This window comes from Arachis hypogaea, chromosome 13, assembly GCF_003086295.3.
Source record: "Arachis hypogaea cultivar Tifrunner chromosome 13, arahy.Tifrunner.gnm2.J5K5, whole genome shotgun sequence".
Lineage (NCBI taxonomy): Eukaryota > Viridiplantae > Streptophyta > Magnoliopsida > Fabales > Fabaceae > Arachis > Arachis hypogaea.
In genome coordinates, this window is record NC_092048.1 from 93,018,294 (window position 1) to 93,037,781 (window position 19,488).

At 37.2% G+C, this 19,488-nt stretch overlaps 1 protein-coding gene across 1 annotated transcript; it reads left to right on the top strand.

The window, feature by feature from the left end:
* Positions 1-14,408: 14,408 nt before the first annotated feature.
* On the top strand, positions 14,409-18,624 carry LOC140177650 (uncharacterized). The gene is made up of 4 exons (XM_072210795.1): positions 14,409-14,988; positions 15,137-15,324; positions 16,185-16,228; positions 18,432-18,624. The coding sequence occupies exons 1-4, from the start codon at positions 14,409-14,411 to the stop codon at positions 18,622-18,624; spliced, it is 1,005 nt and encodes a 334-aa protein (XP_072066896.1).
* The last annotated feature ends 864 nt before the right edge of the window (positions 18,625-19,488 follow it).

Sequence of the window (19,488 nt, forward strand, 5' to 3'; positions counted from 1 at the left end):
AATTCTCTATTTACTAACGCTAATCCTTCCCAAGGGAGAGGATTAGGATTTGCGAATAAGAGTTAGCTCAATCACTTGACTTTCCTTTATTTAGTAAGGGTTAACTAAGTGAAAATAACAACCTTTTGATACTATACTTGAGAAAATCCAACAAGGATAGAACTTCCAATTAATCATTTCCCCAGTCAAGGCTTTTTATTTTGAATACATAAATCTCTTTTAATTTACATTGCTTTAATTCACAATCATTTATTTTTCCACTCCTCATTCCAAAATTTCTCAGAAAATAAAAACCCATAACCAATAGTAACACACCTCCTTGCAATTCCTTGAGAGACGACCTGAGGTTTAAATACTTCAGTTATTACTTTTTAGAGGTTTTGTTACTTGTGACAACCAAACTTTTGTACGAAAGAATTCTTTGTTGGTTTAGAAACTATACTTGCAACGAGAATTTATTTGTGAAATTCTTTACTAGCAGAAAATACGTTCATCAAAATGGCGCCGTTGCCAGGAAATTGCAAATGTGTCTTATTATTGGTTATTGTAAATATTTGCTTTTGCTTGTTTATTTGTTTTTGTTTTTAATTTTTATTAGCTACTATGAATTCTCACCTCTGTCGCTATGAGTTTGGTTCCAATGTTGTTGTAGAGAATGGAAGCTATAATGGAAACATGTATCAAGGTTGGAACAATCAAAGATGGGAGAAGCCACAAGGATTTGATCAACCCTCTTGGCTACAACCCCCTCTAATGCACTATAACCAACAACCATCCTATGATGCATACCAAGACAATAGTTATGGTGGACTCTTTCGTGACAACCAACCTCCACCAAATTACTATGGTCAAGAGCCATTCCAGGGTGCATACCAAGATGGTGAATATGGTGGACCCCCTTGTAGTTACCAACAAGCCCCACCATATGTTTATGAACCACCTCCTCAACATAATTCTGAACCACCACACTCACAAGCCCCTTTCCACCATTCACTTCCATGTGACCCTAATCCTTACCCACCATACCAAGAGCCTTCCAAGCCACACTTCCAAGAACCACCACCTCATTATACACCATCTCCATATCCTCATCAAGAAGAACCACCTCCGTATTATGAACCCTCCTATCCACCCCAACCTCCATTGGATAACAAAACACTCTCTAATCTCATTGATCTCACCTCTAAACTTTAAAATCTTATATTCCACAGGGACCAACCCTCTACCTCCAATATTCAACCCTCAAGCTTTAGTGCACCACCACCCTCCGTGCAAGAATACCCAGATCTATCAATCTGAAAGCAAGATGATCCCAATTATGTTATTGACATGGAACAAGAGAGAAAGGATCGTCTTCGCGAATTCATACTTCATAAGAAGCTTGAGGAGGCCCTACAGGTGGAGGTAGCAGAGACCCTTGAAGATGAAGGAGTAGTTGAAGGGAGTTGTCATGGAAAGAAAGTCATCAAGGAGGAGTACGATTTTATACTAAAACAACTAGACAAAGCAGCAATTATTGAAGAGGAAGAAGTGGTTGTAGACTTAGGAGATGCTGAACCTCCATGGGAAAGTCCAGTCATAGAGCCTCCTTACAAGATGTTTGATGTTGATGTTGAGGAAGGTGTACAACCTCCAAGGCATATCCTGGTTGAAGCCTTTGAGGAGGTTGATCAAGAGATGGATTCAATCATTGATGAATCCTTATCTGCAATTGAATCCTCTCCCATTGGACTTGACATGGAGATTAAATAAGAAAAAGCACAACCTCCCATGCCATTAGTAAGTAATGAAGAAGAGATTGAATTGGAATAAAACTCATAAGAGGAAGAGGTTGAAATTGAAGAAACTTGCAAAGAGGTGGAAGTTGTCAAGGAAGAGCTCAAGGGAATGGAGCTGGAAATCACCTTGCCAAAATTGTTGGAGACCTCTCCCCCAAAGCCATCACCATCTATTCCTTCATTCAAGTGGGTAAATCTTTCATCTCTAAGCTTAATTAGCCCACTTGAATATGCTTTGCTTGAGACGGATGGGCAACTTAGAGCTCTTTGTGGCTATAAGAGTAAGAGGGAGATGGTTAGTGGTAGGAATTGTCATGCAAGGTTCAATATGGTTGCATGCTCCAAATTGAAGTACAAGGGTTGGTATAATTCTCAATTGAATGGATCTAGGAAGTTGTTTGGATATCTCTGTGAGAATTTCGATTGCTCACCACCCAAATGGAAAAATGATGATCAACAAGAAGACGGGTGAAAAAGCAAGGTTTGGGACCCCGGAATTCATTCTAGCAATCAACACTCTTGGGGCCTTGTCACTTGCTTTAACTTGCTTGAAGGCTTTATGCAACTAGTGTGGGATCCCAGAGGCTATTGGAATTACAAACACTGGTGGGGATTCCTAGATGAGTTCAAGCACAAGCCTTCATGACAAGGAGCTCACCAAATATCCAACTTAAGGACTTTAACTAAAAGTGCTAGGTTGGAGACAACTCACCATGGTATAGTGTTTCCTTTTTGTTCTTAGTTTTATTTTATTTTATTTTTATTCGTGTTCATTCATAATTTCTGCATAGTCATCTGCATTCTGCATTTAAAAAAGTGGGGGGGGGGGGAGGGATCGACGCGCAAGCATCAACAACGCGCACACGTCGTATGTGTCTGCGCAACTAGACAGAGAGTTACGCGAGAGACACGTGGGAGGGGTGCGTGGCGCACAAGCCACCCCATGCATATGCGCACCGCATGCGTACGCATCCCCTGTAGAAAGTTCAACCCACGCGTAAGCGTCAGCGACGCGTACGCGTGGGAATGAAAATTGGTGTAAAGAGCACATTGAACAGAGAATTGTGTGGCCATGGTGCTGGAGTTGTGCGAGAAGGCTAGTGATTGTGTGACCGACGCGCACACGTCAGTTTGCACTTTTGGCCATCCACGCGTATGCGTGAGCGACGCGCACGCGTCGCATGGTTGTCTCCGTTTTCACGCGTACGCGTAATGCCCGCGCGTGTGTCACGTCCCGTTTTTTTCATTCCTTTCTCCTTTCTTCTCTCTTTTCTCCTTCTTTCCTCCTTCTTTTGTTACCTACTTCTTCTTCATTTCTTCAACTTCTCATCCCTATTCTTTTCCATTTTATTTTACTTAATTTATTTGCACGCTTTCATTCATTGCATTTTAATTTTGTGCATATTTTTATTTTCTTTTCCAAATTTATTATTTTTCCATTGGTGTTAAATTTTCTTATTCAACTGTTACATCTTTTCTTGAATTATTCTGGTGCTTCATGACTTGTTTTATTCTGATTGGGTATTATTATTCATAAGTCAATGCCATTCTTTTGTGATACTTGCATTCCATTTGCATTGATATGCACTTATACTATCTTGCATTACCCACACCCTCTCCCCCATTTGTTGCAATTTTGCACTATTGATATGCCATTTGCTTCTACTGTTTTCTCACTTGCATGTTGTAGCTACCATATAATTGAGACCCCCATTATTTGGCATTAACCCACCCATACTTTATTTATTTTCTTATCTCTATTTCTGGGTTACTTTTCTTCTTTTTCCTCTTCTTTCAGGATGGCCACCGAGAAGGGAAAATAAAAGCTTCTCAATGGGGCAACAGACAAGTCCATCTGCACAATCTATAGAGAAAAGCATCAGTTGGAGTGATCCGTCCACTTGCATATCTTAGCATGCACCGAGGACAGTGCAATCTTTAAGTGTGGGGAGGTCGATACCGACTTCTGTGGGTTAGTTACTTCCTTTTTCAAACACCAATGTTAATTTGTTAGTTGTTGCATTTGCATGTTTGATTGCATGTTTGTTTAATTTTGTGTATATTTTACCACTACTTGACTAAAGTAATGAGTTTCTTTTCAAGATCCCATTTTATAGCATTTCACTAATTTAAATTAAAAATTTTTTGTTAAACTTTTTTGAAGACTGTAAATTAGAACATGAATTATAGCTAAGAACACACAACCTGTGAGATTTGAGCTTAATAACATGGTTACATTATTTAACCATAATATTTTATTCTTGTGTATTTTCTTCTCTATGATTGTAATCTATATTTTGTTCCATTATATATGTCCATTGTTTAGTATATTTACATGCTTGCATATGATTGAGGCCATTATTTGTTATCATCTCACTTATCCCAAATACCCTACCCTTTCAATCACCTTTGTTTACTACCTTGAGCTTTTTAATCCCCTTTGTTCTATATTTTACCACATCACTAGCCTTAAGCGGAAAAACAATTAACTACCCCAATTGAATCTTTGGTTAGCTTAAGATAGAGATTGTGTGCCAATTAAGTGTGGGGAACTATGGGAACTTGGGTTGATGAAAGTGTACAGTGTTTCATTGACAAAATATTGGGAATTTGGGTATCTACTCATGTGAAACCAAAAAAAAAAAAAACATATGCATTGATATGTTATGTTTGCTTTCATGTTTACCATATAAAAAAATAAAAAATATTCAAATAAATAAGTAATTAAATAAGGGGACTGACGTTGGGATTTTTGCCAGTAAAGAATGTCATAAAAACATTCGCGTTGTAGATATAGTCTCTAAACCGACAGAAATTTCTTCGTACAAAAGTTTTGGTTGTCACAAGTAACAAACCCCTTTGAAATTGATAACCGAGTATTCAAACCTCGGGTCGTCTTCTCAAGGAATTGCAGGGAAGTATGTTCTTATTATTGGTTATGCAAAGGTATGTTTTGGGGTTTATTAGGAGGTAAGGAGGGAATATGTTGAATGACAAGTAAAATAAAATAATAACAATAAAATCTCTTGGCAAGGTATAAGAATTGGAATTCCTATCCTAGTTATCCTTATTAGGTGTGAAGAGAATTGGGTTTTAATCCCACTTGGTCATCCTTTATTAAACAAAGGAAGGTTAAGTGGACTGATCAGCTTGATTCTCAAGTCCTAGTCAACTCCTGTGGAGAGACTAGTGTTAGAGCAATCCTAACTCAAGCAAAATCTGCCAATTTCAATCATTTGCTGAGTTTGATAACTCAAGTATCACCAATCACTTGACCAAAGCCAAAAGGGAGAAAATATCTAAATTAATTTAAAAGCAATCTTAAATAGAATAAAACAATCATAAACTGAAATACTTCAAATTGTATTGAATCAAATTAAACATAGGAATCCATAAACCAAATTGGCAACATCTAATAATCAGTTGAAGTAACAGAATGAATAAAAGTATAAGAGAATATAAATTAAAGAACATTGAACCTGGGATTTGAGAGTCACTCTAAAACTAAGAGAAATCCTAAATCCTAATCCTAAGAGAGAGGAGAGAACCTCTCTCTCTAAAAACTACATCTACTCCTAAAATTGTGAATGTGAAAGCCTCCTCATGAATAGATATATTCCTCCACTTTATAGCCTTTAATCTGTGTTTTCTGGGCCGCAAACTGGGTCAAAAACAGTCCAGAATTCGCTGGTTTCGAATTTTGCCACGCTGGATTTCTGTCACTGCAACGCGGCCACATGGATCACGCGGTCGCGTCGCCTAGCGTCAGGGGAACTATAGCATATTATATATCAAATCGAAGCCCCGGACGTTAGCTTTCCAACGCAACTAGAACCGCATCATTTGGACCTCTGTAGCTAAAGTTATAGCCATTTGAGTGCAAAGAGGTAAGGCTGGACAGCTTAGCAATTTCTCCAACTTATTGTATTCCTTCCACTTTTGCATGCTTCCTGTCTATCCTCTGAGCCATTCTTGCCCTATAATATCTGAAATCACTTAACACACATATCAAAGCATCTAATGGTAATAAGAGAGGATTAATAATAAGCAAATATAAGATCAAAGAAGCATGTTTTCAATCAAAGCACATAATTAGGAAGGTAAATGTAAAACCATGCAAATAGTATGAATAAGTGGGTAAAGAGTTGATAAAATCCACTCAATTGAGCACAAGATAAACTATAAAATAGTGGTTTATCAACCTCCCCACACTTAAACACTAGCATGTCCTCATGCTAAGCTTAAGAGAACTATAAAGATGAAGAGGAATGGTAGGATGTATGAAATGCAACCTATCTATATGAATGCAACTACATGCAAAAAATGTTCCTACCTACTTGGTTAAAAATAAATAAGTTCTCCAAGACAAATACAAACCAATTTCCACTAATTCAAATCGTACAATAAAAAGCAAGTAAACTTGTAAGAAGACAGCTCATGAAAGCAGGGAACATAGAATCAAGCATTGAACCCTCACTGGTAGTGTATATCACTCTAATCTCTCAAGTGTATAGGGTTATTCACTCTACTCTTTTCTAGTCATGCTTTCTAAACCTTGTTCTTCATCTAACCAATCAACAATTTTTAATATACCAATGCAAACATCACGAGGTCTTTTTCAAGGTTGTAATGGGGCTAAGGTAAGGGTAAAGGTATATATATGGCTAAGTGAGCTTTATAAATTGAATCTTTAATTAACCTAAACTTTCACCTAACATACATATACTTTATATAATTCTAATTCATGCCTAGCTACCCAAGATTCCCACTTTTACATCACATACTCATGTATCAACTTTTTCTTTTTAATTTATCACATGTGCATTGATTTTTTTCATTAACTCAACATTGGGGTAATTTTGTCCCCTTATATATATATATATATTTTTTTTCTCGTTTTTTTTTCTTTTTTTTTTTGAATCATAAAAGCAAACATAACTTATCAATGCACATGGATTTTCCATTATTTTTCTATTTTGATTTTTCATGAGTAGGTTCCCAAATTCCTAATATTCAAATAAATTAGAAACATGATACATTCCCTTATTAACCCATGTTCCCACAGTTTCCCCACACTTAATTGTTACACAATCCCTATCTTAAGCTAACCAAAGATTCAATTTGGGATATTACTTTTGTTTTTCTGCTTAAGGCTGGTGATGTGGTAAAATAGAATAGAAGGGGATTAAAAGGTTCAAAGTGGCTAACAAGGGTGATTTAAAGGGGTAGGCTTATTTGGGATAAGTGAGCTAATAACAAATAATGGCCTCAATCATATGCAAGCATGTAAATACACTAAATAATGGACATATAGATTGGAACAAAATATAGATTACAATCATAGAGAAGAAAACACACAAGAATAAAAATTTATGGTTAAATAATGTAACCATGTAAATAAGCTCAAAATCTCACAGGTTGTGTGTTCTTTAACTCAAAAACCACGTTCCAAATACAACTTCAAACAAGTTTTAATATAAAATTTTATTCAAATTAGTGAAATTCTCTAAAAATTTTCTTGAAAAAGAAAATATTATTTCAACCAAGTGGTAAAATATGCAAGAAAATCAAATAATCATGCAATCAAACATGCAAATGCAACAATTAACAAGGAAAATAAAATATTGGTGTTTGAGAAGAAAATAGTAACCCGTGGAGATCGGTATCGACCTCCCCACACTTAAAGATTGCACCATCCTCGGTGCATTCTAAGATGTACAAGTGGATGGGCTGCTCCAACTGATGCCTTTCTCTATAGATTGTGCAGATTGACTTGCCTGTCTCCCCATGTAAACGTCTTTCGGTTGTCTTCCGGGTTGCCATCCTGAAAGAAAAAGGGAAGAAGAGTAACCCAGAAATAAAGATAGGAAAATAAATAAAACATGGGTTGATTGATGCCAAATAATGAAGGTCTCAATTACATGGTAGCTACAACATGCAAGTGAGAAAACAATAGAAGCACATGGTATACCAGTGGTGCAAAAATTTGCAACAATGGAGAAGAGAATGGGGAAGGAGATATAATATAAATTCATGTCAATGCAAAAGTAATACTGATATAAAAGATTGGCATTGATTTAAATAATATTACTCAATCAGAACTAAACAAGTCATTAAGCACCAAGAAAATACCAAAAAAGATGTAACAGTTGAATAAGAACATTTGAACACCAATAATAATTTTAGAAAAATAAAAATATGCAATGAATGAAAGTATGCAAATAATTTAAATAAAATAGAATGGAAGTGAGAGAAAATAGGAAAGGAAGAAGAAAGAAATAAGAAAAGATAAGACGAATAAGGATTCGGAGAAGAAAAGAGAAGAAAATTGGCACTAATCTGGATAGGTTGTGCGACGCTGGCGACGCGGTCGCGTGGGTGACGCGGTCGCGTGGTGCGCGATAAGGTTGGGTGACACGGACGCGTGGGGCATGCGATCGCGTGACTCGATTTGTGCTAGTGGCGCGAGTGCAGCCTCGCGGTCGCACAACTCTCTGTTCAAAACTTAGTATTGCCAAAATCCAGGGTGATGCGGTCGCGTGGGGCATGCGATCGCATGAGTGGCCTTATTTCCAATACGATGCGGACGCATGGGGCACGTGTTCGCATGGGAGGGCTTGGGCTGCCAGCACGAGTCCAGCCCAACTCCAGCACAACTTTCGGCCATGCACCCTTTTTACGCCGATTTCAGGTCATGCGGCCGCGTGGGTGACGCGGTCACGTGGGAGGCCATTATTCCCATATGACGCGGTTGCGTGGGGTGATTTGTGCCATTGGCACGCCTCCAGCGCTGCTCCTACGAAACTCTCTATTCATATTAATAGTGTCTCCCATCTCCTTGCGACGCGGACGCATTGCTGATGCGGTCGCGTCGCGTACTCGCTTTTTTTTTTTTAATCTGAAAAGATGCAGAATGCAGTGTTAATATGAATGTGATGCAAAACTCCAGGTTCAATAAAATAAAATAAAACTTGAAAATAAACAAAACTAAATAAAATTAAAATTGAAAAAGGAACGATCATACCATGGTGGGTTGTCTCCCACCTAGCACTTTTAGTTAAAGTCCTTAAGTTGGACATTTGATGAGCTTCCTGTTATGGTGGCTTATGCTTGAACTCATCCAGGAATCTCCACCAGTGTTTGTGATTCCAGTAACCTCCGGGGTCCCAAACTAGGCATGTAAAACCCTTGAGCAGCTTCAAAAAGATTCTTAGGCTCCCGGGGTGTTGGATGTCAGAACAGATTCCAGGATCCCAAACCTTGCTTTTACACCCGTTTTTGTCTCGATCTGCATTTTTCCAGCTGGGTGATAGGTGATCTGAATTCTCACTACAGCGACCAAACAGCTTCCAAGACCCATTCAGTTGAGCTTTATACCAACCTTTGTGTTTGAACTTAAAGCTTCCAACCATGATGAACCTTGCAGGACAATTCTTACCACTGGCCATCTTCCTCCTACTCTTAATGTCACAAAGAGCTCTAAGTTGACCATCCGTCTCCAGTAGCCCATATTCAAGTGGAATTAGAAAGCTAAGGGATATGAATTTTACCCACTTGAATGTTGTGAAGGATGATGGCAACTTAGGGGGAGGTATTTTTAATGAAATTGCAAGTTCCACTCCCTTGTGCTCTTCTCTGATAATTACCACCTCTTTGCAAGCTTCTTCAATTTCAACCTCTTCCTCTTGGCAGCTCTCTTCCAATTTAATCTCCTCTTCATTGCTTTCCAAGGGCATGGGAGGTTGTGCTTATTCTTCTTGAATCTCCATCTCTTGATCAACCTCTTCCAAGTCTTCAACTATAACATGCTTTGGAGGTGGTACACCCTCCTCAGCATCAAATTCAACCGTCTTGGAAGGAGGCTCTATGTCTTGACTTTCCCATGGAGGTTCTGCATCTCCTAGATCTTCAACCAACTCTTCTTCTTGAACAATGACAACTTCTTCTACTTGTTCTAGTACGAACTCATTCTCTGTCTTGCCCACTGGAGTTTCTGGTATTTCTTTCATGCTCTGCTCTTCATTGGGCTGTCCACATGGAGCTGTGGCTGATCCTTGTGTATTTGAGCGCCTAGAAACCCATTGAATTATCGCTTGCTCCAGTTGTTGAATGGTTGTTTGAAATTTAATTACTGTTTCTCTTAGGTGAGCCTCTGCTTCTCGGGTTGCTGGACTTGGACATGACACAAAGGAAAGTGGTGGTGATTGGGAGTGATTGGATTGGAATTGGGGTGGTTCTATATATAGTTCATATGGCTCATAAGGTGGTTGGTATGGTGGTTAAGGGTTAGGGTCATATGGAGGTGAATGGCGAAAAGGGGCTTGTGAGTTTGGTGGTCCAAAGTTATGTTGAGGAAAGGGTTCATAGGCATATGGTGGTGGTTGTTGATAGTCCATTGGAGGTGGTTGTTGCCATGAGGATTGATCAAGTCCTTGTGGCTCCTCCCATCTTTGATTGTTCCAACCTTGATGCCTATTCTCATTGTAATTTCTTCTTCCTAAAACATAATTGTAACCAGACTCATAGCCAAAGGGGTGAGAGTTCATAGTAAATAGAAATTAAAAATAAAAATAAATTGAAATTAAAAGGTTATTTAAATTTTTAATTTGAAAATTAAATTTTGAAAATTGATTTTTGAAATAAGATAAGATAAAATAAAAATTTTAAAATAAAAACCAATAACCTCTTAACTTAAGAAAAAGCAAAAATAAAAATAAAAACAAATAAACAAGCAAAAATAAAATATTTACAATAACCAATAATAAGGCACACGTTTGCAATTCCCCGGCAACGACGCCATTTTGACGTTGGGATTTTTGCCAGTAAAGAATGTCATAAAAACATTCGCGTTGTAGATATAGTCTCTAAACCGACAGAAATCCCTTCGTACAAAAGTTTTGGTTGTCACAAGTAACAAACCCCTTTGAAATTGATAACCGAGTATTCAAACCTCGGGTCATCTTCTCAAGGAATTGCAGGGAAGTATGTTCTTATTATTGGTTATGCAAAGGTATGTTTTGGGGTTTATTAGGAGGTAAGGAGGGAATATGTTGAATGACAAGTAAAATAAAATAATAACAATAAAATCTCTTGGCAAGGTATAAGAATTGGAATTCCTATCCTAGTTATCCTTATCAGGTGTGAAAAGAATTGGGTTTTAATCCCACTTGGTCATCCTTTATTAAACAAAGGAAGGTTAAGTGGACTGATCAGCTTGATTCTCAAGTCCTAGTCAACTCCTGTGGAGAGATTAGTGTTAGAGCAATCCTAGCTCAAGCAAAATCTGCCAATTTCAATCACTTGCTGAGTTTGATAACTCAAGTATCACCAATCACTTGACCAAATCCAAAAGGGAGAAAATATCTAAATTAATTTAAAAGCAATCTTAAATAGAATAAAACAATCATAAACTGAAATACTTCGAATTGTATTGAATCAAATTAAACATAGGAATCCATAAACTAAATTGGCAACATCTAATAATCAGCTGAAGTAACAGAATGAATAAAAGTAGAAGAGAATATAAATTAAAGAACATTGAACCTGGGATTTGAGAGTCACTCTAAAACTAAGAGAAATCCTAAATCCTAATCCTAAGAGAGAGGAGAGAACCTCTCTCTAAAAACTACATCTACTCCTAAAATTGTGAATGTGAAAGCCTCCTCATGAATAGATGTATTCCTCCACTTTATAGCCTCTAATCTGTATTTTCTGGGCCGCAAATTGGGTCAAAAACAGTCCAGAATTCGCTGGTTTCGAATTTTGCCACGCTGGATTTCCGTCACTGCGACGCGGCCGCATGGATCACGCGGTCGCGTTGCCTAGCGTCAGGGGAACTATAGCATATTATATATCAAATCAAAACCATGGATGTTAACTTTCCAACGCAACTGAAACCGCGTCATTTGGACCTTTGTAGCTAAAGTTATAGCCGTTTGAGTGCGAAGAGGTCAGGCTGGACAGCTTAGCAATTTCTCCAACTTATTGTATTCCTTCCACTTTTGCATGCTTCCTGTCTATCCTCTGAGCCATTCCTGTCCTATAATATCTGAAATCACTTAACACACATATCAAGGCATCTAATGGTAATAAGAGAGGATTAATAATAAGTAAATATAAGATCAAAGAAGCATGTTTTCAATCAAAGCACATAATTAGGAAGGTAAATGTAAAACCATGCAAATAGTATGAATAAGTGGGTAAAGAGTTGATAAAATCCACTCAATTGAGCACAAGATAAACCATAAAATAGTGGTTTATCAGGGACAAAATTACCCCAATGTTAAGTTTAATAAAAGATCAATGCATATGTGGAAAAAATTAAAGAAATATTTGGTACATGAGTATGTGAAATATGCAAAAGTGGGAATTATGGGTAGCTAGGCATGATTTTAGAGTTACATAAAGTGTGTGTGTGTATGTTAGGTAAGAGCTTAGGTTAGTCAAAGATTCATATTATAGCTCACTTGGCCATACATATATCCTCACCCTTACCTTAGCCCCATTACAACCTCGGAAGACCTCATGATGTTTGCATTGGTATACTAAATTTTTTTTGATTGGTTAGATGAAGAACAAAGTTTAGAAAGCATGACTACAGAAGAGTAGAGTGATCAACCCTAGACATTTGAGCGATTAGAGTGCATATACACTACCAGTGAGGGTTCAATGCTTGATTCTATGTTCCCTGCTTTCATGAGCTATCTTCTTACAAGTTTACTTGTCTCTTATTGTGTGATTTGAATTAGTGGAATCTGATTTATGTTTGTCTTGAAGAATTTGTTTACTTTTAACCAAGTAGGTAGAAGTATTTTTGCATGAAGTTGCATTCATATAGATAGGTTGCATTTCATAAGTTTTACCATTCCTCTTCACTCCTTTAGTTCTCTTGAGCTTAGCATGAGAACACGCTAATATTTAAGTGTGGAAAGATTGATAAACCACTATTTTATAGTTTATCTTGTACTAATTTGAGTGGTTTTTATCAAGCCTTTACACACTTATTCATACAATTCGCATGTTTTACATTTTCCTTCCTAATTTTGTACTATGATTGAAAACATGCTTCTTTGGCCTTAAAATTGCTAATTATTAATCCTCTCTTATTACCATTCGATGCCTTTATATGTGTGTTAAGTGTTTTCAGGGTTATAGGGCAGGAATGACTTAGTGGATGGAAAGGAAGCATGCAAAAGTGGAAGGAATACAAGAAATTGAAGGAATTGCTAAGCTGTCCAACCTGACCTCTTCATACTTAACTGACCATAGCTTGAGCTACAGAGGTCCAAATGAGATGGTTTCAGTTGCGTTGGAAAGCTAACATCTGAGGCTTTGAAATGATATATAATTTGTCATAGTTTCTTTGAAGATAGGTGACGCACACGTGTGCATCACACGCACGCGTCACATCTGTGAAAATCAGCGTATCAAAATTCGCCCCCAGCAATTTCTGGGCTATTTTTGGCCCAGTTATCGGCCCAAAAAACACAAATTAGAGGCTGCAGAGTGGATGAATGAACACAAATTCTCATTATTCATAATTTTAGGTTTTAGATGTAGTTTCTAGAGAGAGAGGCTCTCTCCTCTCTCTAGGTTTTAGGATTCCTAGTTTTATGCTTTTGAGTTGGATATTACAAAGAGTTGCTACCTCTATTGAAGTCATTATTATTCTAGTTTGTTTTCTTTTTTCCTTACTCTTTCATATCCTTAATCCTTATTCAGAGTTACAATTGGATTGTTTTTAAAATTTATTAATGCAAGAAGTATTTTTCTATTTAAATTTTATTAGTTTTTTAATTGTTTCTAATTGATTTTAATTATCATGTTCCCTTTTTACTTCTCTTATAAGTTTACAAAGATGGTATTCATGTTGACAGAGTAGACTCCCAACTTGACTTGGGGGTTGATTAAAAGGAGACCCTTGAGTTGGAATGCTCAAGTGATTAGTTAAATTGGAAGTTGTTGGCTAATTCTCTATTTACTAACGCTAATCCTTCCCAAGGGAGAGAATTAGGATTTGCGAATAAGAGTTAGCTCAATCACTTGACTTTCCTTTATTTAGTAAGGGTTAACTAAGTGAAAATAACAACCTTTTGATACTATACTTGAGAAAATCCAACAAGGATAGAACTTCCAATTAATCATTCTCCCGGTCAAGGATTTTTATTTTGAATACATAAATCTCTTTTAATTTACATTGCTTTAATTCACAATCATTTATTTTTCCATTCCTCATTCCAAAATTTCTCAGAAAACAAAAACCCATAACCAATAGTAACACACCTCCCTGCAATTCCTTGAGAGATGACCCGAGGTTTAAATACTTCGGTTATTACTTTTTAGGGGTTTTGTTACTTGTGACAACCAAACTTTTGTACGAAAGGATTCTTTGTTGGTTTAGAAACTATACTTGCAACGAGAATTTATTTGTGAAATTCTTTACTAGCAGAAAATCCGTTCGTCAACATTCAAGGACAAGGTTGCCACCACCTGCAGCTAGGAAAGGGGAAAAAACTACTAGAATAGAGACTTTTTCCATCTTCAACAACACCTGGAGCCCAACCAACGATAAAAAGTGTATTGCAAAATAAAGAAATTGTGAAAAAATGTGACATTGCCATTGCAAAGTGGATGGTTGATGCTTCTGTGCCATTTAATACAGTTAATTCAGCATATTACCAACCAATGATCGATGCTATTGCAAACATTGGTGCAGGATATAAAGGTCCAAAGTTTGGTAGAGTTCGTGGGTATTTGTTGAGTAAGTTGGTGGAGGATGTGAAAAAGATTATTAAACGGTATCGTGAAATTTGGAAGCAAACTGGATGTACTATCATGGCTGATAGATGGACTGATCGTTGTAGGCACAGTTTAATTAACTTCTTGGTTTATTGTCCTAAAGGAACTATCTTCCTAAAGTCTGTTGATGCTTCTCATGCCTCCAAGACTGCTGAATTATTGTTTAGGCTTTTTAAGGATGTTGTCAACTTTGTCGGTCCTGAAAATGTTGTTCATATAGTGACAGACAATGCTGCAAATTACGTTGCTGCTGGAAGGTTGTTAGAAGCTGAATTTCCTAAGTTGTATTGGTCTCTTTGTGTTGCGTATTGTATTAATTTGATGTTGCAACATATTGGAAAGTTGAATGAAGTGAGACAGTTTCACATGCTTCAAAGATTACTAAATACATATATAATCATTGTCATCCACTGTATCTGATGAGGATGTTTACCGGTGGACGAGAAATACTTCGTCCAGCTCGAACTCGCTTTGCTACCAATTCATAGCTTTGCAGAGTATTCTGGCTCAAAAAGATGCATTAAGAGCTATGGTAACTTCTAAAGAATGGATAATCTCAGCCTACTCCAAAGAAGCTAAAGCTAAAACATTTGTCGATCAAGTTTTAGACTCTAAGTTTTGGAATCAATGTACAAATGTTGTCAAGCTTACTGAGCCACTTGTTCGTGTGCTTCGTATTGTGGATAGTGAAGATAAAGCTGCAATGGGTTTTCTTTATCAAGCTTTTAATAAAGCTAGAGAAGAGATGGTGAAGAGGTTTCAATGAAGAAAGAAGATTGTGGAGCCTTACTTGAAGATTTTGGATACTCATTGGGATTCACAACTTAAAAAAAATCTTCATGCTGCTGGCTATTGGTTAAGCCCTGCTTTTCGATTCAATGCTGCTGAATTTGAAAAACATAAGTAAACCACTTCTGGCCTACTAGATGTAATTGAGAAATATTTATATGATGATCCAAAATAGAATACTAAGTTGACAAGTGAGAAGAGAATATATTCTAATGCTGAAGATGATTTTGGAAGACAATCTGCACTGCGTGAACGAAGCACAGTGATGCCAGGTAAATATTTATTTAGTTTTATCTTTCTTTATTCATTTATTTATTTAAAAAAGCTAATTGTAATGCATTGCCTCTTTTGATTTTAAGACCAATGGTGGGAATCTTATGGAACTGGAGCACCAAATTTACAAAAATTAGCCATTCGTGTTTTAAATCAAACTTGTAGTTCTTCTGGTTGTGAGCAAAATTGGAGTATTTTTGAACACATCCACACAAAGAAGAGGAGTCGGTTAGAACATCAAAAGCTTAATAATCTTGTTTTCGTTCATTATAACTTGAGGCTACAACAAAGGTATTGATGCATTCGCACTTTAGCTAGTTTAACTAGTTAGTTTAGTCAATTTTAGTTCAATTTCATGCATATTACTCAAATAAATAAGTACTTAAATGGATTCTCTCATCATACCTTGATAAATTGAGGACTAAATGAATTTCGCTCAATTTCATGCAAACAATTGAAGAAAAGTATGAATGAGTGAGTTATCTAAAGATAGTTGCTCAAGGAACACATTTGATGTAATGCTATTCTGTTTTGTGATCATAATAGGGGAAGAAGAGCATAGCGCTATGCTCACTTAAGCTTGAAGAACGGTATGTTCTCCTGCAGCACAACCCTGAGCGCTACGCTTTCTTTACAAGAGCGCTCTGTGTTTGTGTGCGTACGCACATGAGGAGCAACGCTCTTCACCAAGAGCGCTATGTTCTCCACCCAAGAGCGCCTACAATACAGAAGTTGGAAAATTTAGCTGGCGATGCGTACGCGTGGGTGACGCATACGCGTCAAAGTGATTTTTTAAAGACCACGCGACGCGTACACGTGGGAGCAATAATTCTGAACAAGCACGCGCATGCATGGATGAAGCGGCAGCGTGGAAATGGCACTTTTGGAAGACCACACATATGCGTGGATGATGCATACGCGTGGGAAAGCGCACTTGGAAAGAACGCTACACTCGCCTGGAGAGCGCACCAAAGAGGACGCGTACGCGTAGGTGACGCGTACGCGTGACAAGCGCTACAGAGAGTAATGACGCGCACGCGTAGGTGACGCGTATGCGTGGAAAGTGCCAGAATGATGAACGACGCGTACGCGTCGATGCATGAGCACTCCGCTCTCCTAAAGAACGCTATGTTCTCCTGGAGCAGAATATTCCACCAACTAAAAAGCCCATTTTGAAGAGTTTCCAAGTACACTTGAAGAAGCAAGTACACGAGTATAAGTAGTTGGCATCTGGGATTATTTGTGACGGCTTCTGGATCAACTTTTTCAGCTTCTTTTTCTTTTTAGATCTCTTTTGTACTTTGGCACTTTTGAATTTACTTTCTGCTGAGACTCTGCATCACTTTTCTTTCTGTTTACAGTTTTGTTTTCCAGTTTTAAATTTTACTCTTCCAGTTTCATTTTCGTTTCCAGACTTATTTTCTTTTTTTGTTTTATGCTTAATCTAATTTCCAATTTTAGAATTCTGTTTGAACTTAGAGCTATGAGTCACTAAACCCCAATTTCATTAGGGGGAGGAGCTCTATTGTAATTATAATGAATCAATGAAATTCTTCTTCTTCTCAATTCATTTGGGTAGCTATAGGATAACTTCTGTTTTGATTGTGAATTATTCACTCCGGAAGGGGTTTAATTCAACTGATTGCTTGTGTGAGCCTCGGAAGGGGAATCACTTGCATTAGAATTGAAGCTCTATCCTTCACAATTCTCTTAACCAACACCATTCGAGAGGAATTGAGGTTTTGAGAGTTTGTGTGGCTTATGGATAAGAGAATGTTCTCTAACTCTTCTCATGACAATTAGATCAAGGAATTGGCAAGAATGATTGTGATTAGAGAGATTGGATTGCCAAGGAATTGGGATCCAATCAATTTCAATCCGCCATAGATCTACTCTTATGATTGAGAAAGGATTTGAGACCCATTTGGTTCATGATAGATTATAGTATCTCCAATCCCTGATGAATCATTTTCTTTGAAATTCTGAATTTAGATCTCTCTGCATTCACTTTAATTGAAATTGTTCACAGCTGTTTTGATTCCCAAACCTAATTCCTTTTATAATTCATGCAATTTAACTTTCACTGCAATTTAGATTCTGCAATTTTACTTTCTTGCACTCTAAGATTCAAGTTATTTACGTTTCTTGCAATTTAAAATTCAGTTCTTTTACTTTCTTGCTCTTTAAGTTTTAGTCATTTACATTTCAGTTTTTATTTCCTTGCACTTTAAGTTTTTGCTTTTACATTTCCAGTCCTTTAATTTATTCTCCCTTACTTTCTATTATTTAAATTCCTTGTCATTGCAATTTAATTTCATGCTGAATATATCAAGAAACAACACAAATTGTCTGCCTAACTAGAACATCATTTAACTAAAATTGCTTAATCCACCAATCCTTGTGGGATCGACCTCACTCTCAGTGAGTTTTATTACTTGATGCGACTCGGTATACTTGCCGGTAGTAAATACGTAAGAAATCTAATTTTTACGTATCAGGTATCTTCTATAATTATTTATCTAATTTTAAAAAGTATTGTTCATTAAAATTTAATCTTTAGTTTAGTAATTACATAACTTGATAACATAGAAATCTAATGAGAAAGCAAAGCTATGATCCAATTTGTCTTAATACATTTGGTGACCATTCGGATTGGATATTGGAAGATTCACCGCCGTTTTTAACTCCTAAAGAGGTTGATGTTCTATGAAATGATTTGACAAATATGTCCATTCAACCAACTTTGGATGATCTTGGTAAATTCTTCAATTGCTTGAATATTTTAATTGTCAGTTGCTATTACGAATTATTCTTGATATTGATTTGTCATAAATGCACAAATGTAGATCAATTAAATTTGGAGGATGACCAAGATAATGATGGACCAAGTAACAGTGCTATGGAAGATATGGATGCAAATCAAAATGAGGGAAATGTTGATCAAGCTCCTCATTTGTCCTATGAAGATGTTGATGCCGACTTTTAGCTCACCCCTTGGACTTGATTTAATGATTGTGTTATCTTTAACTTGCTCTTATTGATTTAAATTGGGAACATATTTTATACTAGAAACTAGTTTATTAACTCTTCTTTTAGATTACTAGTTATGTTTAAGACTTGATATTTGATTATTAATGTTTGTAAGACTCGCATTTTAAGTTTTAAGACATTATTTCAATTTTATTAATATAATTTTATATTTTTTTAGTTATGACCGGGTTAACCAGGTGAATTAGTAACCCACACCGGTTGAACTAGTAACCCGATGACCCGGTCATATGACCGGGTTGATTACCGGTTCGGTTCTGATAACTATGCTCACGGGCGTTCAGTGCCAGAGTGGCTGCATGATTGTGTGTTGAGCGCCCAGTGAGAGATTCCTCATTGGTGTTCAGCACCAGAAAGCCTACCTGGTTGGGCGTTGAACGCCCAGTGAGGGGTTCCTCATTGGCGTTCAGCGCCAGAAAGCCTGTGTGTTTGGGCGTTGAATGCCCAGCCAGTGCTCCCTAGCTGGTGTTCAATGCCAGTTTTGCTGCTAGGATGGGCGTTGAATGCCCAGTGAGGGCTTCTTCACTAGCGTTCAGTGCCAGGCTTGCTGCCATTGTGGGCATTGAATGCCCAGTGAGGTCTTCCTTATTGGCGTTCAATGCTTTTCCAGTCTCTCCAGACTCGGCCTCTGCCTCATTGAAAAGTATCAGATTTGAACTTAAGCCAAGATCATACAGGGCTTTGTCAAAAAAGATCTTTCCAGTACTCCATAGGATCTGAAAGCTCCATGGATCTGGCATCTTCCTTGGAAGCTCATGCTGAATTAGGATACTGTACTTCTCAGTAAGTATCTCTATTCCAT

Coding starts and splice junctions, on each gene's coding strand:
- LOC140177650 (XM_072210795.1), top strand. CDS start 14,409: ATGGTTGATGCTTCTGTGCCATTTAATACAGTTAATTCAGCATATTAC. Junction 15,325..16,184: donor ATAAAGCTAGAGAAGAGATG/GTGAAGAGGTTT, acceptor TGATCATAATAG/GGGAAGAAGAGCATAGCGCT. Junction 16,229..18,431: donor TCACTTAAGCTTGAAGAACG/GTATGTTCTCCT, acceptor TTTAATTGTCAG/TTGCTATTACGAATTATTCT.